Source organism: Heterodontus francisci, chromosome 17 (genome assembly GCF_036365525.1).
Source record: "Heterodontus francisci isolate sHetFra1 chromosome 17, sHetFra1.hap1, whole genome shotgun sequence".
Classification (NCBI taxonomy): Eukaryota; Metazoa; Chordata; class Chondrichthyes; order Heterodontiformes; family Heterodontidae; genus Heterodontus; species Heterodontus francisci.
Window position 1 is genome coordinate 26,185,698 of NC_090387.1, and position 20,472 is coordinate 26,206,169.

The 20,472-nt window shown below is 42.0% G+C and overlaps 1 protein-coding gene across 4 annotated transcripts in view; it reads right to left on the reverse strand.

The window, feature by feature from the left end:
- Window positions 1-2,920: 2,920 nt before the first annotated feature.
- Window positions 2,921-20,472, reverse strand: part of hsd17b2 (hydroxysteroid (17-beta) dehydrogenase 2) — a 111,486-nt gene continuing 93,934 nt past the window's right edge. For 3 of the 4 annotated variants that reach the window (XM_068049175.1, XM_068049174.1, XM_068049176.1), the window contains exons 6-7: window positions 15,135-15,272; window positions 10,154-13,575 (exon numbers count right to left, since the gene is read on the reverse strand). In XM_068049175.1, coding sequence (XP_067905276.1) covers window positions 13,229-13,575; window positions 15,135-15,272 — 485 coding nt within the window. In that variant the 3' untranslated portion in view covers window positions 10,154-13,228. Of the gene's footprint in view, window positions 5,397-10,153; window positions 13,576-15,134; window positions 15,273-20,472 lie in introns of those variants that run through there. The other variant, XM_068049177.1, reaches the window with a different exon arrangement.

Below are 20,472 nucleotides of genomic sequence, written 5' to 3' on the forward strand. Positions count from 1 at the left end.
TTTAAGGACAATGTCAAAAAATGTGCCTTTAAAAATTCAAATGTCTTCTAAGGGCTTGAAGCCTTTAAAAATTGTACAGGCACCTGTGTGCTGGTGCCCACCGTTGCTGAGGATGAAGCAGCCGCCCCTCTATGTTTTCGGGGGCGGCTGCGCTGTCCCCTCCATTTAAATGAGCCCCTGTGCGAAATATCACTGCGATTTGAGGAGTATCAGTAAAATTCAGGCCATGTGTTCAATTTCCCCGAGCTTCTCACTTTGCAATTGAAAAATGGCATTCGTAAAATGCCAAGTAGGGTTCCTTCTTTCAAGAGATGCCATCTTGCACTTGTAAGGACCTACCGTCGCAACATAAGCCATCAGCAGTGGGAGGCAGCTTAACTTTTGCCAGATGACTCACTTTCCCAAAGTGCTGAGCTTTATCTTAGTTAGTGCTGATCCATCCAGATATTTTAAAAACCCTCTAATTTCAGCATCCAATTGATGCTTAAATGATTTCAGGATTTTTGCTCTCATTATTCTACCTGAGAGTCCATTTCAGGTGTTGATCATTATTTCTGTGAAGAACTTCCTCATATTAGTTCAAAATTTGCTTCTTGCTAGTTTAAACCTGAGATCTCATTTGATGACCTCTGAGTTTCATTTAAAATAATTTTCCATATCTACCTTTTCAATATAATTGACAATCTTTTATAAGATATCATCGATGTCTTATTTCATCTTCCCATTCTGCCCCTGTATCCCTCCATTCTCTTCTCCCTCTTTTATGCATCAAGCCACCGCTTATCACTAACGTATGCTTCAACCACTCAACGTGTCAGCGAGCTCCACATTCTCACCAGTGTAAAGAAATGCCTTCAAATGTCTTTGTTTGATCTTATATTTATGCCTTGTTCCAGTTGTTGTTGTTGGAGATAAAGGTGGAAGGGGCAGAGGTTTAAGAAGATGGTTGGTACTGGAGAAAAGGCTAATTCCTGGAATAATTAGCAGTTTTGGCAGAAGAAAGCAGGGCCCAATAGTGATTGGTGTGGTCCAGCCAGATCTGTCAATGAATGGCTAAACCAGTTGTGGCCATATACATTTAAATCTGCATTCCTTGGAATTAAGGGGGGTGAAGACAATGGACTGCACTGGAAATACCAAGGTAGGAGAGAGGAAGACAGCAGGGCAGTGAATTCAGAGGTGAAAGGACAAGATGTATTGAGATGGAAGTTGAAATCACCAAGAAGTTGCTTAGTGCAACGATTGAGGGAGGAAAGAAGTGGGGATATCTCAATGAGGACAAGGGCAGCAAAGGCAGAGGCGTATTACTGAGCAAATCAATAGCCACAAAAGTATCATGATGAGTGGAGGGCCAAAGGCTAGACAGTTGGAAGTTTGTAAGTGCTACTGTAAGTGACTGGAGGGATGAGTTTTTCCAGGGGTGAAGGCAGAAGGAAGTGGAGTTGGAAGGGGATGTGTGTGTAGAGAGATACAGGAAATATCTGATTGAGATGGGGTATAGAAAGGCCATGTAAAATGACAAAGTCAAGGGGTATCCCTGAATATGGGTGGGAGAGTTCATTAGTAGGTTTGAGTAGCTAGATTTTAGCTTAACTTGACCATTTTCACACTGTATCCTCTGTAATACCTAACAAGGTCAAGTAAGCCAACTTAATACTAACATATATCTGTATTATATACTCTATATGACCAAAGAAGTCATTTTTGAGTCTTGTATCAGCTACTGTATTAATCAAATTGATGTATTCAGTAACACATCAAGAAACAATGATTACAGAGCAATGGATCTTGATTGCGTTGTAATTAATAAATTAATAATTATACTAGCAAGAACAAGCTTTAATTTAAAAGTATTAAGTTTTAAAACTAAGTCTTAAACTTGTAATAAAGTTCAATGTCAGTAGAATTTTGTAAGGCACTATAACACAAAGTCAGCAGAAAAAATATTGTGATCCTAATAACATTCTATAGCTTGGCTAATAATCAATTTTTGTACAAATTCATACTGTCCAATGAGATAATAACTCGAATGAATAGAACTTTTCATAGTCTTATTTCGTAATTATTGGCAATTTTTTTTTTTTTTATTAAGCCCCAGTTAGTGTAGAGAAGCTACAGACATCACAGGGCCTGGACCAACTATCAGGCAAATCACAAGGAAGTCTGATGGCCAAAAAAGGATAAAAACCAGGGTACACAATGTTTCATCATCACAGAAACAATAGAAATCCTCAGAGGTAGAAGCTCAGACCAATAGCCAAGTTCTTCACCTGACGAGAGACCAAGATTGAAAACAGAGGACCAGAGTCACTCTGCAACCCAGTATCCATCCAGGAAATGCACCTGTGAAAGCTGTAAAGTTATATCCCCAAGTTTATTAAGTATATTCTACTTACAATGCTAAGTATTATTTTACTTTCAATAAACTCTCAATTTATCAAGTAACCTGTTGCCTTAATTGGTTAAGTTTTGCCTGAATAGTAGGATTTGATTCTGCAAAAGGGCTTTCATAAGGGAAGACAGCAGTGCAGTGAATTCAGAGGCGAAAGGACAAGATGTATTGAGATGGAAGTTGAAATCACCAACAAGTTGCTTAGTGCAATGATTGAGGGAGGAAAGAAGTGGGGATATATCAATGAGAAACTTGGCATGGGGCTTGGGTGGGTGGTAGAGTACAGGATTTTAATGTAGCAGCGAGAAGCGTGAAGCAAGGTGAGGTGCTAAAAGGTGCTAGAGGAGTGGGGGTCTGACCAAATTACTAACTGTAAAAGACATTGGATCCATTTAACAGAGATTGTGACAGCAATACTGATGCAGTACTTATTGTAGACCCATAGTTTCTAACAGCACGTCAGTTTTTCTTTCACTGTTAAAGCACCAGCATACAGAATGGTATACAGAAGTGTAACTTTATTCAGCAAATCAAATCCAAGTTTCCTCAGTTCCAAAGATTTTTTTAAATTCCAGTTCCTCTATTTTATGCAAGCTTTATTGAACAGTGAGGTGTTTCAATTCAAGTATAACAATATGGCTTTTATCTGGTTACAAAAGTGGTTCCTTGTCTATTTAACAAAACTGAGAACTATTTACAGCAAAGTACCACATTTCTTTATTCAACACCGTAAGCATCTTTGAGCAACTTGAACAATTTTTGATACCCTGCTTTTTCAAAAATGCCCCACTGATGCTGATGTTCACATTATGCAGCCAGCTTTATCCAGAGAGTTAAAACAAAAGATATTATTAAAAAACAGACATGTGCCAATGGATGATAAAATTACAGCCTTTATAAGAAATTTCTCAGATTCAATATTCAGGTTTCAGATCAAAGAATCTTTATCCTGGATGTTTTTGAACATGTTAAAAGGAGATACTATTTTATCAGCAAAAAAGAATGATTTTTTTTTCATATATCTTAGTCATATCTGGTTCACGCCATTGCTACTTTCCAAAGCGGGCATGGCTCAGTTGAGGGTTACTTATAATATGAACACCTGTTTGAATGGACTTTTTAATATAAGAATTGTTATATGCGACTGATACCCCAAATCAATTGGTTTGGGCTAATCAAATAAGACATATTTTAGTTCACGAGAGGAAATCACAACAATTGTGTTGAGGTGGGTCATTTTATTTTGTAGCTCTGATTGGTATTGCCAATCCATTGCTCAGTCACATCGATGTTTTGATGTATGTAACTCAAGAATAATTTACACGCGAGGATAAAAATTCACAGGTGACAACAGTGTGCCATTTCCCTCAAATTCATTTACATACAGGCTGAGTGTTCAAGCACCCACATGATATCTCACCAGTGAGCAGCATTCCAGACATCAAGTCATTCATGACCGACTCTCAGAACAACTGAGCTCAAGAGACTCTGCATATTACACATTTTTTTTTGTATTAAGAAAACTGCCAAAACTCGCCTCATTAATGAGATGGCATGTACGCTATTCCCTTATAAGCTGCCATAAGACAAAACCTGTATGTATTTTGTATAGAATAATGCAGACATTATGTAAACTTAAGTCTCTGTAAAGAACTTTAGTTCTGTTCTCATGAATATAAATGTCTCCCTGCTTTATAAGATACTCTCACCTGTGTTTTCCTATATCCTATAGGAATGACTGAAAAAAGCAACAGCAATAATCATCTACCCATTGTGTAATGCTATAAAATGTCAGTGCTTCCATCACAAAGGACTATTATAGTCTTGTATCATTATGTAATGGTCAGCTAGCAGCAGTGCAGGCATGATGATAAAGTAGCAGGTTTAAAATGTAAAAAAAACCCTTCAAAAATTATAAAAGTATGTTTAACCTTGTAGGCAGTTGGAGACAGTCATAAATAGTTTGTGCTTTGCTTGTCAATTGGAGAGGGGCCTGGAAACCTTGACTGGACTAGTGATTTAAAAAACTCCCTTGAAAATGCTTTGAAACGCAACAGCATAACAAAAAACGTACACATAAAGCACACAATTAACAATAACCATTCCTATTTAACAAAACATGCATGTAAGCTGGAAGCTCCAGTCCGATTAGTTTTCAGCCTTGTAAATACATACAGAGAACAGGCCAGTATCAACACTGTGATGCAACTAATAATATGCACAGGTGACCAGATCACTTCTGAGCAACAAAGTCTGCAGTCACAGTGCCACTTTTTGCATTGGTGTAGCTTCAACATGAGCATTGAGAAGAAAATGACAGTGCCAGTCAGAAGTCCAGTTGACAATCAGAAACCTGAGCGCATTAAAGCCCAATTGATGGCAGTTTCTCATCATTCAGAGTGTTGATCTGCAGCAACTTTATAACATTTAGTTTTTAATGCTTCGAATGTAAAGAAAAAAATGCATACTCTCACCAACACTCTCCTAAGGTAAAACATTAATCCACTTGAGACAATAGCTCTATGTATGTGTTCATGCATACATATTGCTGAGCAGCTTTGGCACTAAGCATAAGGTGAGGAGTCATTTCAATATAACTGGGATCTGTCTGCTGCACATCACATTCTGCAGATATAGATTTGAGACCAGTAAATGTAGCATAACGCAGTCTTAGTCATAAATGAGGTTAAAAGTGGAAATTGCTTCACCATTATCACATGCAGCTAGTGGTCACATTTTACCTTTTTTTCAATTAAACAACAGAAGCAACAATTTGTAATACATTTTGTTGTACAAGAAAGAATTGAAGACTTGTTTGTGAGATCTCATTGTCATTGCAATGCCACATCAGTGAAAATAGAATTCTTATGCCCACTACTATTTCTCCATGAAAGTGTAAGAAATTGCAGTGGTGAAGAAATGATTCTAAGTAACAAATTCTTCATCACCCCTCATTCAAGTAGAAATGTGGAGTGGCATCAGTGGTCTGCACATTAACTGAAAACTGAAAACAAGACAGAGATAAACCGACACAAATAAAATTGCAATAAAGTCATTTTCAATTACACATTATTATATCATGGGCAATTGGCTAAACAGAGTTTTCAGCTAATGTTCAGTGAGATTCCAGTAATTCTAACAAATCTTCTCCAGAAACTATTAAAAAGCCATATAGCATCTCAAAATAAGATACCAAGAAGATGCTCCCATAATGTCCTGATAACAAAAGAAAACTTTGCAGATATTGTACTTTATTTCATATAGGATGTCACATGGTCCATCCCGTTGGGAAGTCATGAAAATTCTAATATTCCTTTAAAATATTTGATGTTTGCTTGCTTATGGATAACACCGAAGTAAAAACTAAAGTGGTGCAACTAGTGGTAAAGTAACATGACAGCCTTAAAACCCACTAATGCCAAAGACCGTGTACTACAGTTTGAATCAGATAGGCTTTTCATTAAAGAATGGCCAGTAAGGAAAAGCTTCCTGAAAGAACCACCCTGCACGAGACGGGATAATGAATAAGGCAGCTCTCGAACAGGATTCAAACTCAGAACGGTATAATCGACTTGGAATATTCTGCAGAGAGCACTAATGCTTGATGTAGTGGTTTGTACCATTGCTAAGTTTAAGTCAGCAGTTGCACATGAATTATTTTCTCAAAAAATGTATCCTTTTTGAGACCTGAGATTTACAAAGTTCAAAACACAAACATTTCCTTTTATAGAAAATATGTAAAAGTTATATCTTGTAACTCCCTAATGCTAAATATAAATAATGTAAAATTAGATATGTATACAAATACAGAACATTCCAATACTTGGAGTTAACTGAACATGTGTGGTGTTGCTTTACTTGACTGTTAAAAACTCTCTTCATTCCAGGTACTGGAATATCCACCTTTGGAGAATTTCATATTGCATACAGTACTTTGCAGCTACAGTACTGTAATATTTTCCACTAGGATTTCTTCTTTGGCTAAAGATTTCTATGTCTGCTGTGCCATTTGTGTTGTAAAATGACCTTTTAAGAAATATGAGCCCTAAAATGTCAGATTGATACCTGCTGTAAGATTATTTGGTTGTTGCAATGTGGATAAATGTGTGAAAGTGACAATGATCTGAAGTCAGCCCGACAATCGTCTAGATAATAAATGAACTGTACTTATAGGGATTGCAGTGGATATAATAGAACCTCACTTCAAATTTCTGAAACAAGAGATTTGTTGCAACAAAATGTTTTCCTTGGCCTTAGATCAAAATTTCCCCTTCATTCGAAAGTCGACACCTGGGCCGGACTGGAACCATTGTCCTTGGGGGTGCTTTTGCTAACGCTGTTGGGGAGGGTTTAAACTAATGTGGCAGGGGGATGGGAACCAAATGAGGAGGTCAGTGGACAGTAAGGAGGTAGTAACTAAAACCTGTAAGGAACTAGATAATGAAGTCAGCGTGACTAAGGGGAAGAGTAGGCAGGGGGCAGATGATGAACGCAAAGGGACTGGTGGTCTGAGGTGCATTTGTTTTAATGCAAGAAGTGTAGTAGGTAAGGCAGATGAACTTAGGGCTTGGATTAGTACCTGGGAGTATGATGTTATTGCTATTACTGAGACTTGGTTGAGGGAAGGGCACGATTGGCAACTAAATATCCCAGGATATCGATGCTTCAGGCGGGATAGAGAGGGAGGTAAAAGGGGTGGAGGAGTTGCATTACTGGTCAAAGAGGATATCACAGCTGTGCTGAAGGAGGGCACTATGGAGGACTCGAGCAGTGAGGCAATATGGGCAGAACTCAGAAATAGGAAGGGTGCGGTAACAATGTTGGGGCTGTACTACAGGCCTCCCAACAGCGAGCGTGAGATAGAGGTACAAATATGTAAACAGATTATGGAAAGATGTAGGAGATACAGGGTGGTGGTGATAGGAGATTTTAATTTTCCCAACATTGACTGGGATTCACTTAGTGTTCGAGGTCCAGATGGAGCAGAATTTGTAAGGAGCATCCAGGAGGGTTTTCTACAGCAGTATGTAAATTGTCCAACTCGGGAAGGGGCCATACTGGACCTGGTGTTGGGAAATGAGCCCGGCCAGGTGGCTGAAGTTCAGTAGGGGACTAGTTTGGGAATAGTGATCACAATTCCGTAAGTTTTAGAATCTTTTGGGCCTCCTTATCTCGAGAGACAATGGATACGCGCCTGGAGGTGGTCAGTGGTTTGTGAAGCAGCGCCTGGAGTGGCTATAAAGGCCAATTCTGGAGTGACAGGCTCTTCCACAGGTGCTGCAGAGAAATTTGTTTGTTGGGGCTGTTGCACAGTTGGCTCTCCCCTTGCGCCTCTGTCTTTTTTCCTGCCAACTACTAAGTCTCTTCGACTCGCCACAATTTAGCCCTGTCTTTATGGCTGCCCGCCAGCTCTGGCGAATGCTGGCAACTGACTCCCACGACTTGTGATCAATGTCACACGATTTCATGTCGCGTTTGCAGACGTCTTTATAACGGAGACATGGACGGCCGGTGGGTCTGATACCAGTGGCGAGCTCGCTGTACAATGTGTCTTTGGGGATCCTGCCATCTTCCATGCGGCTCACATGGCCAAGCCATCTCAAGCGCCGCTGACTCAGTAGTGTGTATAAGCTGGGGGTGTTGGCCGCTTCAAGGACTTCTGTGTTGGAGATATAGTCCTGCCACCTGATGCCAAGTATTCTCCGAAGGCAGCGAAGATGGAATGAATTGAGACGTCGCTCTTGGCTGGCATACGTTGTCCAGGCCTCGCTGCCGTAGAGCAAGGTACTGAGGACACAGGCCTGATACACTCGGACTTTTGTGTTCCGTGTCAGTGCGCCATTTTCCCACACTCTCTTGGCCAGTCTGAACATAGCAGTGGAAGCCTTACCCATGCGCTTGTTGATTTCTGCATCTAGAGACAGGTTACTGGTGATAGTTGAGCCTAGGTAGGTGAACTCTTGAACCACTTCCAGAGCGTGGTCGCCAATATTGATGGATGGAGCATTTCTGACATCCTGCCCCATGATGTTCGTTTTCTTGAGGCTGATGGTTAGGCCAAATTCATTGCAGGCAGACGCAAACCTGTCGATGAGACTCTGCAGGCATTCTTCAGTGTGAGATGTTAAAGCAGCATCGTCAGCAAAGAGGAGTTCTCTGATGAGGACTTTCTGTACTTTGGACTTCGCTCTTAGACGGGCAAGGTTGAACAACCTGCCCCCTGATCTTGTGTGGAGGAAAATTCCTTCTTCAGAGGATTTGAACGCATGTGAAAGCAGCAGGGAGAAGAAAATCCCAAAAAGTGTGGGTGCGAGAACACAGCCCTGTTTCACACCACTCAGGATAGGAAAGGGCTCTGATGAGGAGCCACCATGTTGAATTGTGCCTTTCATATTGTCATGTTTTAGAATACTCATGGACAAAGAAGAGAGTGGTCCTAAAGGAAGAGTGCTAAATTGGGGGAAGGCCAACTATAGCAAAATTCGGCAGGAGCTGGGGAATGTAGATTGGGAGCAGCTGTTTGAAGATAAATCCACATTTGATATGTGGGAGGCTTTTAAAAAGAGGTTGATTAGCGTGCAGGAGAGACATGTTCCTGTGAAAATGAGGGATAGAAATGGCAAGATTAGGGAACCATGGATGACAGGTGAAATTGTGAAACTAGCTAAAGAGGAAAAAGGAAGCATACATAAGGTCTAGGCGGCTGAAGGAAGACGAAGCTTTGAAAGAATATCGGGAATGTAGGACCAATCTGAAACGAGGAATTAAGAGGGCTAAAAGGGGTCATGAAATATCTTTCGCAAACAGGGTTAAGGAAAATCCCAAAGCCTTTTATTCATATATAAGGAGAAAGAGGGTAACTAGAGAAAGGATTGGCCCACTCAAGGACAAAGGAGGAAAATTATGCGTGAAGTCAGAGAAAATGGGTGAGATTCTAAACGAGTACTTTGCATTGGTATTCACCGAGGAGAGGGACATGACGGATGTTGAGGTTAGGGATAGATGTTTGATTACTCTAGGTCAAGTCGGCATAAGAAGGGAGGAAGTGTTGGGTATTCTAAAAGGCATTAAGGTGGACAAGTCCCCAGGTCCGGATCGGATCTATCCCAAGTTACTGAGGGAAGCGAGAGAGGAAATAGCAGGGGCCTTAACAAATATCTTTGCAGCATCCTTAAACACGGGTGAGGTCCCGGAGGACTGGAGAATTGCTAATGTCCCTTTGTTTAAGAAGGGTAGCAGGGATAATCCAGGTAATTATAGACTGGTGAGCCTGACGTCAGTGGTAGGGAAGCTGCTGGAGAAGATACTGAGGAATAGGATCTATTCCCATTTGGAAGAAAATGGGCTTATCAGTGATAGGCAACATGGTTTTGTGCAGGGAAGGTCATGTCTTACCAACTTAATAGAATTCTTTGAGGAAGTGACAAAGTTGATTGATGAGGGAAGGGCTGTAGATGTCATATATATGGACTTCAGTAAGGTGTTTGATAAGGTTCCCCATGGTAGGCTGATGGAGAAAGTGAAGGCGCATGGGGTCCAAGGTGTACTAGCTAGATGGATAAAGAACTGGCTGGGCAACAGGAGACAGAGGGTAGCAGTGGAAGGGAGTTTCTCAAAATGGAGACGTGTGACCAGTGGTGTTCCACAGGGATCCGTGCTGGGACCACTGTTGTTTGTGATATACATAAATGATTTGGAGGAAAGTATAGGTGGTCTGATTAGCAAGTTTGCAGACGACACTAAGATTGGTGGAGTAGCAGATAGTGAAGGGGACTGTCAGAGAATACAGCAGAATATAGATAGATTGGAGAGTTGGGCAGAGAAATGGCAGATGGAGTTCAATCCGGGCAAATGCGAGGTGATGCATTTTGGAAGATCCAATTCAAGAGTGAACTATACAGTAAATGGAAAAGTCCTGGGGAAAATTGATGTACAGAGAGATTTGGGTGTTCAGGTCCATTGTTCCCTGAAGCTGGCAACGCAGGTCAATAGAGTGGTCAAGAAGGCATACGGCATGCTTTCCTTCATCGGACGGGGTTTTGAGTACAAGAGTTGGCAGGTCATGTTACAGTTGTATAAGACTTTGGTTTGGCCACATTTGGAATACCGCGTGCAGTTCTGGTTGCCACATTACCAAAAGGATGTAGATGCTTTGGAGAGGGTGCAGAGGAGGTTCACCAGGATGTTGCCTGGTATGGAGGGCGCTAGCTATGAAGAGAGGTTGAGTAGATTAGGATTATTTTCATTAGAAAGACGGAGATTGAGGGGGGACCTGATTGAGGTGTACAAAATCATGAGAGGTATAGACAGGGTGGATAGCAAGAAGCTTTTTCCCCAGAGTGGGGGATTCAATTACTAGGGGTCACGAGTTCAAAGTGAGGGGAAAAGTTTAGAGGGGATATGCGTGGATAGTTCTTTACGCAGAGGGTGGTGGGTGCCTAGAACGCGTTGCCAGCGGAGGTGGTAGATGCGGGCACGATAGCGTCTTTTAAGATGTATCGAGACAGATACATGAATGGGCAGGAAGCAAAGAGATACAGACCCTTAGAAAATAGGCAGGTTTAGATCGAGGATCTGAATCGGCGCAGGCTTGGAGGGCCGGAGGGCCTGTTCCTGTGCTGTAATTTTCTTTGTTCTTTGTTCTATTCTGTTCTAACAGCAGAGCTTGCACAGTATGTGAAATATACAATTATTTTGGTGTTTGACTACTTCCCTAATCAATCAAATAATTCGATAGTTTATAAACTATCAATTATGCTACAACCTGGTTAAATATGTATATTGCATAGTAAAGTTTCATGCTTTGTTAAACAGGGCACAACTTTTGCAGATTGTGAAGTAGAGATTGGTAAGTGTTGCATTCATTTTTTGACTATAAATCGAGCATAATCATGCCAAATTTTGCAGCACAACTCCAGTCTGCATGGGCATTCTAACCACTGCTAAATTTATTGGGCCTTTATGAAAGACAGCTGCCAAAACAGGCAGGAGGCACCTTGCATATCTTATTCAGCGGTCTAACTCCCAATTTAGGACCCCTCTGGGAAATTGGTTTGTGATGAGCAGAGCAGATGCCGGGTCTGCTTTGCTTTGGAATTTTCAGTGGCCACTGCAGCCAAATCAGCGGGAGCCAACAAAAGGCAAGTTTAAAATAAAATGTGACAAAAAACATTGCTGAGGAGCAACAGTGCCCCCTCCATTTCCACAATCCTTCTGATTGTTTCCTCACTTCTCCTGTCCGCCAGAATGTATTTTCAGGCTATTGCCAGCGAGGCAAGTGTGTTGCCTTCAAATACAAGAGCTACAGGTGAAGCCATGATAGGTGCTGGCAGCAATCACAAATAATATTATCGATGCCTGAGACCCTAGGTCAGGATGGCCTTGAGCCTCCAGTTTGGGGCTCCCACTGCTGTTCATCAACAATGATGATATCTTTATGTAAAGCAATAGATTCAATTCTTGCCATACTGCAACATCTTAACAACAAAACTGAAATTGTTAGAAATACACAGCAGGTCAGTCAGCACTTGTAAAACAAAAACTAAGTTTTAGGTGTACACAGTGGCGCAGTGGTTAGCACTGCAGCCTCACAGCTCCAGCGACCCGGGTTCAATTCTGGGTACTGCCTGTGTGGAGTTTGCAAGTTCTCCCTGTGTCTGCGTGGGTTTTCTCCGGGTGCTCTGGTTTCCTCCCACAAGCCAAAAGACTTGCTGGTTGATAGGTTAATTGGCCATTATAAATTGCCACTAGTATAGGTCGGTGGTAGGGAAATATAGGGACAGGTGGGGATGTGGTAGAAATATGAGATTAGTGTAGGATTAGTATAAATGGGTGGTTGATGGTCGGCACAGACTCGGTGGGCCGAAGGGCCTGTTTCAGTGCTGTATCTCTAAACTAAACTAAACCCTTTCTCAGAACTTAAAATTAAAAGATATAAAATGCCCAGCAGGCTGGCTGCCAAACTGTATATTTCCAATAGTTTCCTTTTTGTTGCAATTTTTTTCTGATAATGTGCTCATATTAATTAGCTGCTTAATAAATTGATTATTGATTTTTAGTCTGTTCTAACAATACTTCATTAATTGGACTTGCTCATTATAGTTCATGTGCACAGAAAAGCCACAGCGCTTCACTGGGTCTCAGAATCCCCAGGGGTTTCCGGTTCTATTATATAAATGTGTGCTGCATCCCATAAATAGATTTTGTGACATCAAAAGATCAATACATTTTGTAAAATAGCATTGTTCCTCACTCTGTACGGTCCTCACCTCACATTACATCAAAAGTATAAAAATGTATTAAGAAAGTTTGTTCGACCTGATCTTTTAGTATATATTAGGAAAATAAAAAAATAGAGTTCTACACTGAGATGAGTTTAGCCACTCTTTTGTTAAATATCTGGGTGCCTCTCAATAACTTCTATGTTACTCTGGCACATTCAAGTTAAAGAACAAGTGCAGCTATTAAATAGAGTGGTATCTTAGCAGATCTCAGTGCAGAATCCTCAATCTATGGAAGAAAATGCTTTTCTTTGTGCACTGTATCAACTGAAGTTGCTCTATTGAGCATAAATAGTTAGTGTTATTGAGTATAAAATTTGCAATATTGCTGCTGTACCATTCTGAAGAAAAATTGCTCAATCAGATCCCAAGCTTCAGACTTGGGATGTGCTTATCCTACAGAGAGGACTTATATGGGGAATGTTATCGTATAAAGATTTGTGCAATGGAGTATTTAGTGTAGAATTTGTTGTTAAGGTAGGATTTGTTAATTGCCCAATACATGTAAAAAGGCCTTTTCTTACAAAATACCTGCCTGTGCTATCTGCAGAATGGCCTACTGCCCAGTTTTTTTTACTCCATCTGGTACATCCTGACCTGATCCAAATAAGTGGTAAATAACAAAATCAGACAGGCAGGTGGGAAGATAGTGATGGATGAAGGGAAGAAAAAAAGCACCTGGTCCGGGGGTGTAGAGACTCTTGGGATTCTTTGCTATCAGTGCAATGTAGATATCATTAAGAACAGGTTGTAGGTCAACTGATGAACTGGCCTGCCATTTCGCATATTTTCCTTTGAATGCTATGATGTAGTTTTCACCATAATCTGTTTTAACTTCAGGAGAGAGCTGCTGCACGATTTTCTTGTGTTGGTTGCTCCACTGGTCAATGGTGCCAAAGATACCTATAGAAAAACACAATGTTTAAGGGTTTAGGTAGCACACCTTTAGTAATACCCTAAAAATAGGCATTAGCAAGACAACAGTGCTAGGTGAACGGCAGAGTTACAGAAGAAATATGTATCCCTAGCACTTAAGATCCAGCTGTAGTGGTTCAACCAGTCCATTGCAAAAGGGTGTGATGTGAAGGAAGTTGAAGAAGAGTGGAATTATCAGCCAAAGGATGAATCAAGTTTGATAATGAGTAAAAGAGGCCATTTAATATTCAGGGAGAGGACAAAGCAATATGTCACATCCTGCAGACTTGAAAATCAGAGAGACAGGCTTTAAAAATCAGGATCACTTTATTTTGCAATGTCATTCCACCACTTGCCTACAGACTCAGTTTCCATCTGGTAGCTACTAGATTTTGGCACCTACTGTGCCACCAAACAGTATTTGTAGATGATAATTTCCCAGCAGCTTTAGAAGACCAATTTCCTATCCCACTACTTTGGCAAACACTCAGCTGTAGGCCCAATATGGTCTCGGAGTTTGAATATATAATTGTAGACAATTTGAGGAAATTTACCCTGCTAAAAACTGGTAGCTGCATTCTGCCCATTTTGTATGAATAATAGTGGCCCAAATTTGCTAAATAAATGTTTATCCCTTTCTCACCATTCATGCTCTGTATTTCATCCTCCTCAATTAACAGGTACAATATCATTCCTAATTACTACAGTTAAAGCTTCCAAAGCCTGCTGTTGTGCCAGTGCTAATTGGGCGGATTTGTGACTATTTTGAGCATTTGCCCTTTTCTTCCCATACCTCTTTCCTGATCACAATAAGGATGAAAATTGCCAGCCACAAACAATCTTTGACCTCACTTGCTGGGACTGATCACACTAGCTATCATTCAGCTTCATGAAGTTTAATATTAAACACTAGAGGTCATCCTCACACTGTTACAGGCAAGGTGGCATGAAGTGGTTTAAAACGTATTCATTGTTGATGCTTTCAAGGCCAGAAACTGTGCAACTTTACAGTTTTTTGATCAACCACCAAAATCATTATTTCCCAAATATGAAGGTAAATTGATTTTTGAATTACAGTACAGTGTGTCACTTGAAGCCGTTTAATTAATTAAAGGTGCTGCATTATACAAGTGATACTGGCCATTTTTCAAGCACATGTCAGAAATACAATAAAGGCTGACATCTACTATACTTTTGGACAGACTGAACTTTGACTGGAGGAATCAAATATGAAATGTTTCTTGCACACTAAAATCATATTTAAATTAAAAACAACACATTATTTCAATCGGGATTATTGCACTGGCCCAATTATGTTCTCAGACCAGCAATTCATCTACTTAACTAGTTTAATAATAAACCTTCATTTCCTTGAGCTCACTATACACACATAAATGTAATATAGAAAATCATATGCTAAGATACATAAATATGATTTGCTCTATCTTTCATTTATAGAATGTCACATGATGAAACGAAATAGGGAGGCCTTTGGAAGTTTGCCAGAATTCTCAAGGACTTGATTTTTTACCTCTGCAGATACAAACCTGTTTTGAAACCGCCAGGTTGGATGGTCGTCACTTTGACTCCCCAGATAGCAAGTTCTTGTCTCAAAATATTGGAAAACATGTTGAGAGCAGCTTTTGAAGCACCATATGCTGCAAACCCGAGCAGTGGTGTAGTTCCTATATTAGGACAAATAAAAAAAATTAACAAAACAATAGCATTAACAAAATCTTACTTACTTGGATACATATTTTCAGCATTAATATCCAAGCAATGTCCTTTAGGCTCAACTGCAAAAACAGAATTTGAATTTTTATAGCCATACATGTGCTAAAATAGAAAACTAGGACAAGCTGCCCAGAAGCTTAAAAAAAAAGACAATTATGATGTCCTAAAAATCTGAAGTTTCATGGACTGGGTGCACTATTTCAACATCTAATTCTCTGATATGAGTAAGATTTGTGCTGGGAACAGAATATTAAGGGGTAATTTTAACTCCTCAAAAAGGGGTGGCTTTGGATCTGGTGGGATGGAAAAATGTTAAAAAGCTGTAAGCTGACCCCAACCTGCCTCCAAACTGCCCACTTCCAGTTTTAATGGAGGCGGGATGGGGGGGGGGGGGGGGGTTGAGTAACCAACCCACTCACAGGTGGCAGGTTGCCCCTTTAAATAAAACGAGGTTGCAAGTCTCAAAATAAAACACTATTTTAAATTGAATCCTGGCCAGCCAGAAGTCCCAGGCCTCGACAACTAAAAGGAAGCGAGCACTGCTGAATCCAGGAGGTAAGTGCCTTTCCATTTACCTGTTTCACCCAACCCAGTGATTAGACACCCCTCCCATCCTTCCGATTTCTCCCCTGATCTTTCCGGTTTCCCAATCTGGACCTCAATCTTCACCCTTGCCTCCAGCTGTCGACCTCACCAGACCTCAGATCCTCTTGCACCCCCAGCTCAATCTTTCTGATTCCTCCCTTTGCTCCCCTCCCCAGCTGTGACCTGGTGCCTAAGGCCTACCTGCCTGATAGCCAGCCAGTCCACCCCTCAAACTGGTTGGCTGCAGCCAGGAAACAGAAAACAAACAACGGTAATCGGGTCCTTCCATTAAATTCTGCAGGATCAAGTGAAACTTGTTTTTCTGGGTTTGGCAACTTTACAACAGCACCCCTCTCACCACCACCCTCCCCCACCACTGAAATAAGATTGAGTGTGGTCTTATAGACTGGAATTTTACATCAGGTTGGAGGCATTGCCCACTGGCCAAAAAGTCAGGGGCGAGCCCACCTCTGCTGGGCCTGGAAGCCATGCCTTGATTTTATGTGGCCCAGACCCTTGACTGTCCTCAAGCGGGACTTCTGCCCCCTCTGAGGCAGCAAGTCCCACCGCCAAGAGCTGCCGGCCAATCAGCGAATCAACAGCTCTTCATAGAAGCATAGAAAATAGAAGCAGGAGTAGGCCATTCGGCCCTTGGAGCCTGCTCTGCCATTCATTACGATCATGGCTGATCATCCAACTCAGTAACCTGTTCCCGCTTTCACCCCATACCCTTTGATCCCTTTAGACCCAAGAGCTATATCTAACTCCTTCTTGAAAACATACAATTTTTTGGCCTCAACTGCTTTCTGTGGTAGCAAATTCCACAGGCTCACACTCTCTGGGTGAAGAAATTTCTCGTCATCTCAGTCCTGAAAGGTTTACCCCATATCCTTAGACTATGACCCCTGGTTCTGGACTCCCCCACCATTGGGAACTTCCTTCCCGCATCTACCCTGTCAAGTCCTGTTAGAACTTTATAGGTTTCTATGAGATCCCCCTCACTCTTCTGAACTTCAGCGAATATAGCCCAACCGACTCAATCTCTCCTCATACGACAGACCCGCCATCCCAGGAATCAATCTGGTAAACCTTCGCTGCACTCCCTCTATAGCAAGAACATCCTTCCTCAGATAAGGAGACCAAAACTGCACACAATATTCCAGGTGTGGCCTCACCAAGGCCCTGTATAATTGCAGCAAGACATCCCTGCTCCTGTACTCGAATCCTCTCGCTATGAAGGCCAACATACAATTTGCCTTTTTTAACCACCTGTTGCACCTGCATGCTTACCTTCAGTGACTTATGTATGAGAACACCCAGGTCTCGTTGCAAATTCCCCTCTCTCAGTTTGTAGCCGTTCAGATAATAATCTGCCTTCCTGTTTATGCTACCAAAGTGGATAACCTCACACTTATCCACATTATACTGCATCTGCCATGCATTAGCCCACTCACTCAACTTGTCCAAATCACCCTGATGCCTCTCTGCATCCTCCTCACAACTCACCCTCCCACCCAGTTTTGTGTCATCTGCAAATTTGGAAATATTACATTTGGTTCCCTCATCTAAATCATTAATATATATTGTGAATAGCTGGGGTCCTAGCACCGATCCCTGTGGTACCCCACTAGTCACTGCCTGCCATTCAGAAAAAGACCTATTTATCCCTACCCTTTGTTTCCTGTCTGTCAACCAATGTTCTATCCATCGCATTACACTACCCCCAATCCCATGCACTTTAATTTTACACGCTAATCTCTTATGTGGGACTTTGTCGATAGTCTTCTGAAAGTCCAAATAAACCACATCCACTGGCTCCCCCTCATCAACTCTACTAGTTACATCCTCGAAGAATTCTAGTCGATTTGTCAAGCATGATTTCCCTTTCGTAAATCCATGCTGACTCTGTCCGATTCTACCACTGTTCTCTCAGTGCTCTGCCATAAAATCTTTGATAATTGACTCTAGAATTTTCCCCACTACCAACGTCAGGCTGACTGGTCTGTAATTCCCTGCTTTCTCTCTAACTCCCTTTTTAAATAGTGGGGTTACATTAGCTACCCTGCAATCTGTAGGAACTGTTCCAGAGTCTATAGAATCTGGAAGATGACCACCAATGCATCCACTATTTCTCGGGCCACTTCCTTAAGTACTTTGGGATGCATACCATCAGGCCCTGAGGATTTATCAGCCTTCAATCCCATCAATTTCCCCAACACCATATCAGACCCACTGGCCGTCCATGTCTCCGCTTTAAAGACGTCTGCAAACGCGACATGAAATCCTGTGACATTGATCACAAGTCGTGGGAGTCAGTTGCCAGCGTTCGACAGAGCTGGTGGGCAGCCATAAAGGCGGGGCTAAAGTGTGGCGAGTCGAAGAGACTTAGTAGTTGGCAGGAGAAAAGACAGAGGCGCAAGGGGAGAGCCAACTGTGTAACAGCCCCGACAAACAAATTTTTCTGCAGCACCTGTGGAAGAGCCTGTCACTCTAGAATTGGCCTTTATAGCCACTCCAGGCGCTGCTCCACACACCACTGACCACCTCCAAGCGCTTACCCATTGTCTCTCGAGATAAGGAGGCCAAAAAGAAAAAAAAGATTTCTCTACTAATACTGATTTCCTTCAGTTCCTCTCTCTCACTAAGCCATGTGTTCCCCAACATTTCTGGTATGATATTTGTGTCCTCCTTTGTGAAGACAGAACCAAAGTATGCATTTAGTTGGTCAGCCATTTCTTTGTTCCCCATAATAAATTCTCCTGTTTCTGACTGTAAGGGACCTACATTTGTCTTCACCAATCTTTTTTTATTCACATACCTATAGAAACTTTTACAATCAGTTTTTATGTTCCCCTTAAGCTTACTCTCGTACTCTATTTTTCCCTTCTTAATCAATCCCTTGGTCCTCCTTTGCTGAATTCTAAACTGCTCCCAATCCTCAGGTCTGTTGTTTTTTTCTGGCAAATTTATATGCCTCTTCCTGGAGATAATGCTATCTCTAATTTCCCTTGTAAGCGATGTTTTGGCTACCTTTCCCGTTTCACATTTGCGCCAGACAGGGATAAACAATTGTTGCAATTCATCCATGCGTTCTTTAACTGTTTGCCATTGCCAATCCACCGTCATCCCTTTAAGTAACGTTTCCCAATCCGCCTTAGCCAACTCGCGCCTCATACCTTTGTGGTTTCCTTTACTAAGATTCAGGACCCTTGTCTCAGAATTAACCATGTTACTCTCCATCTTGATGGAGAATTCTATTATATCATGGTCACTCATTCCCAAGGGGTCTCGCACCACTAGGTTGTCAATTATTCCTGAGAGTGGTGGCCACTGCTGGGACTGCACCCAGCGAGAGGAGCAACAATAGTGGAGGCCCCAGAATTGAGGTAATAGGGTCAAAATTTTAGAACTCCCCTCCTAACAGCACTGTTGGTGTACCTACACCACAAGGACTGTAGCGGTTCAAGAAGGCAGCTCACTATGACCTTACCAAAGCTAATTCGGGCTGGGCAATAAATGCTGGTCTAGCCAGCAACGCCCACATCCCATGAACGAATAAAAAACAGTGTGTGGGGCCTCGCCGGGGATAATTGGCTGGGCCCCAGCGAGGTGGGGGGACGGGGTCTATTGAGAGGCATGAAGGGAGGTGCTCCAGCGGGGGCGGCTTGTGCCATTGGGGGGATGCCCTCCGTGGGGCACAGGGTGCCCGATCAGGAGACCACACCCCCACCCCGGGCCCGCAAAGTTTTACTGGGCTGCCTCCTGAGATGCTGAGCCACCCATCTGGTGCAGATAATATGCAATTAATTGGACACTTAAGAGCCTTAATTGGCCTGGTGTGGACCATCTGTCACCACCCCTTGCCACATGTAAACTGGAGCAGGGGTAGGAAGGCAACAGGAATAGCAACCCCTACCTCCCACTCAATTTTACTCCCACCACCCCTCCCCGCCCCCTCACCTCCAGCCTGCTCCCACGGAGGGCGTAAAATTCTAACCATAGTTTCAGGGTTAGTATGTATATGAAAACTGAAAGGGGGATAAAATCATGGAAGGCACAAGATTTATTTTCTAAGGAGCCTGGAGCATCATCTTTTCCAAACTCCAGAAAATGTTGATTTGTAATTTTTACTTGGTGCCTTTTTCAGAATTTTGTAACTTAGGAAAATGGACAGTGAAGTTTACAGAGGAACTTTTCCATCTCTAGTCGACATGCACAGAGACATGTCTTCCCCCTCCAGCCATCCCAGTTGGCAATCTTCCTATTCCCCGATGTTTAAGCTAGCATGTTGCTTTCCTTATGTCCCAACCGATAAACGCAAGCTCCGACGACTCACCGACTCCCCCCAAACAATTATATGCCATCAATTTCCTTCACTTCTCCTGACATCCTGTTCCCTTCCTTCCCCATAACTAATGCTGGTACTTCCTCACTCATAGTATACAGCAATGTCAAGTACTTATAGAAGAGCCAAACAGTAAGAGCTCTTGGGTGATGGCCCTGATCCATGCTGATTGTTGTCCACAGACAGGGAGCCCAAATTCCTAACACACCATTTTATACATG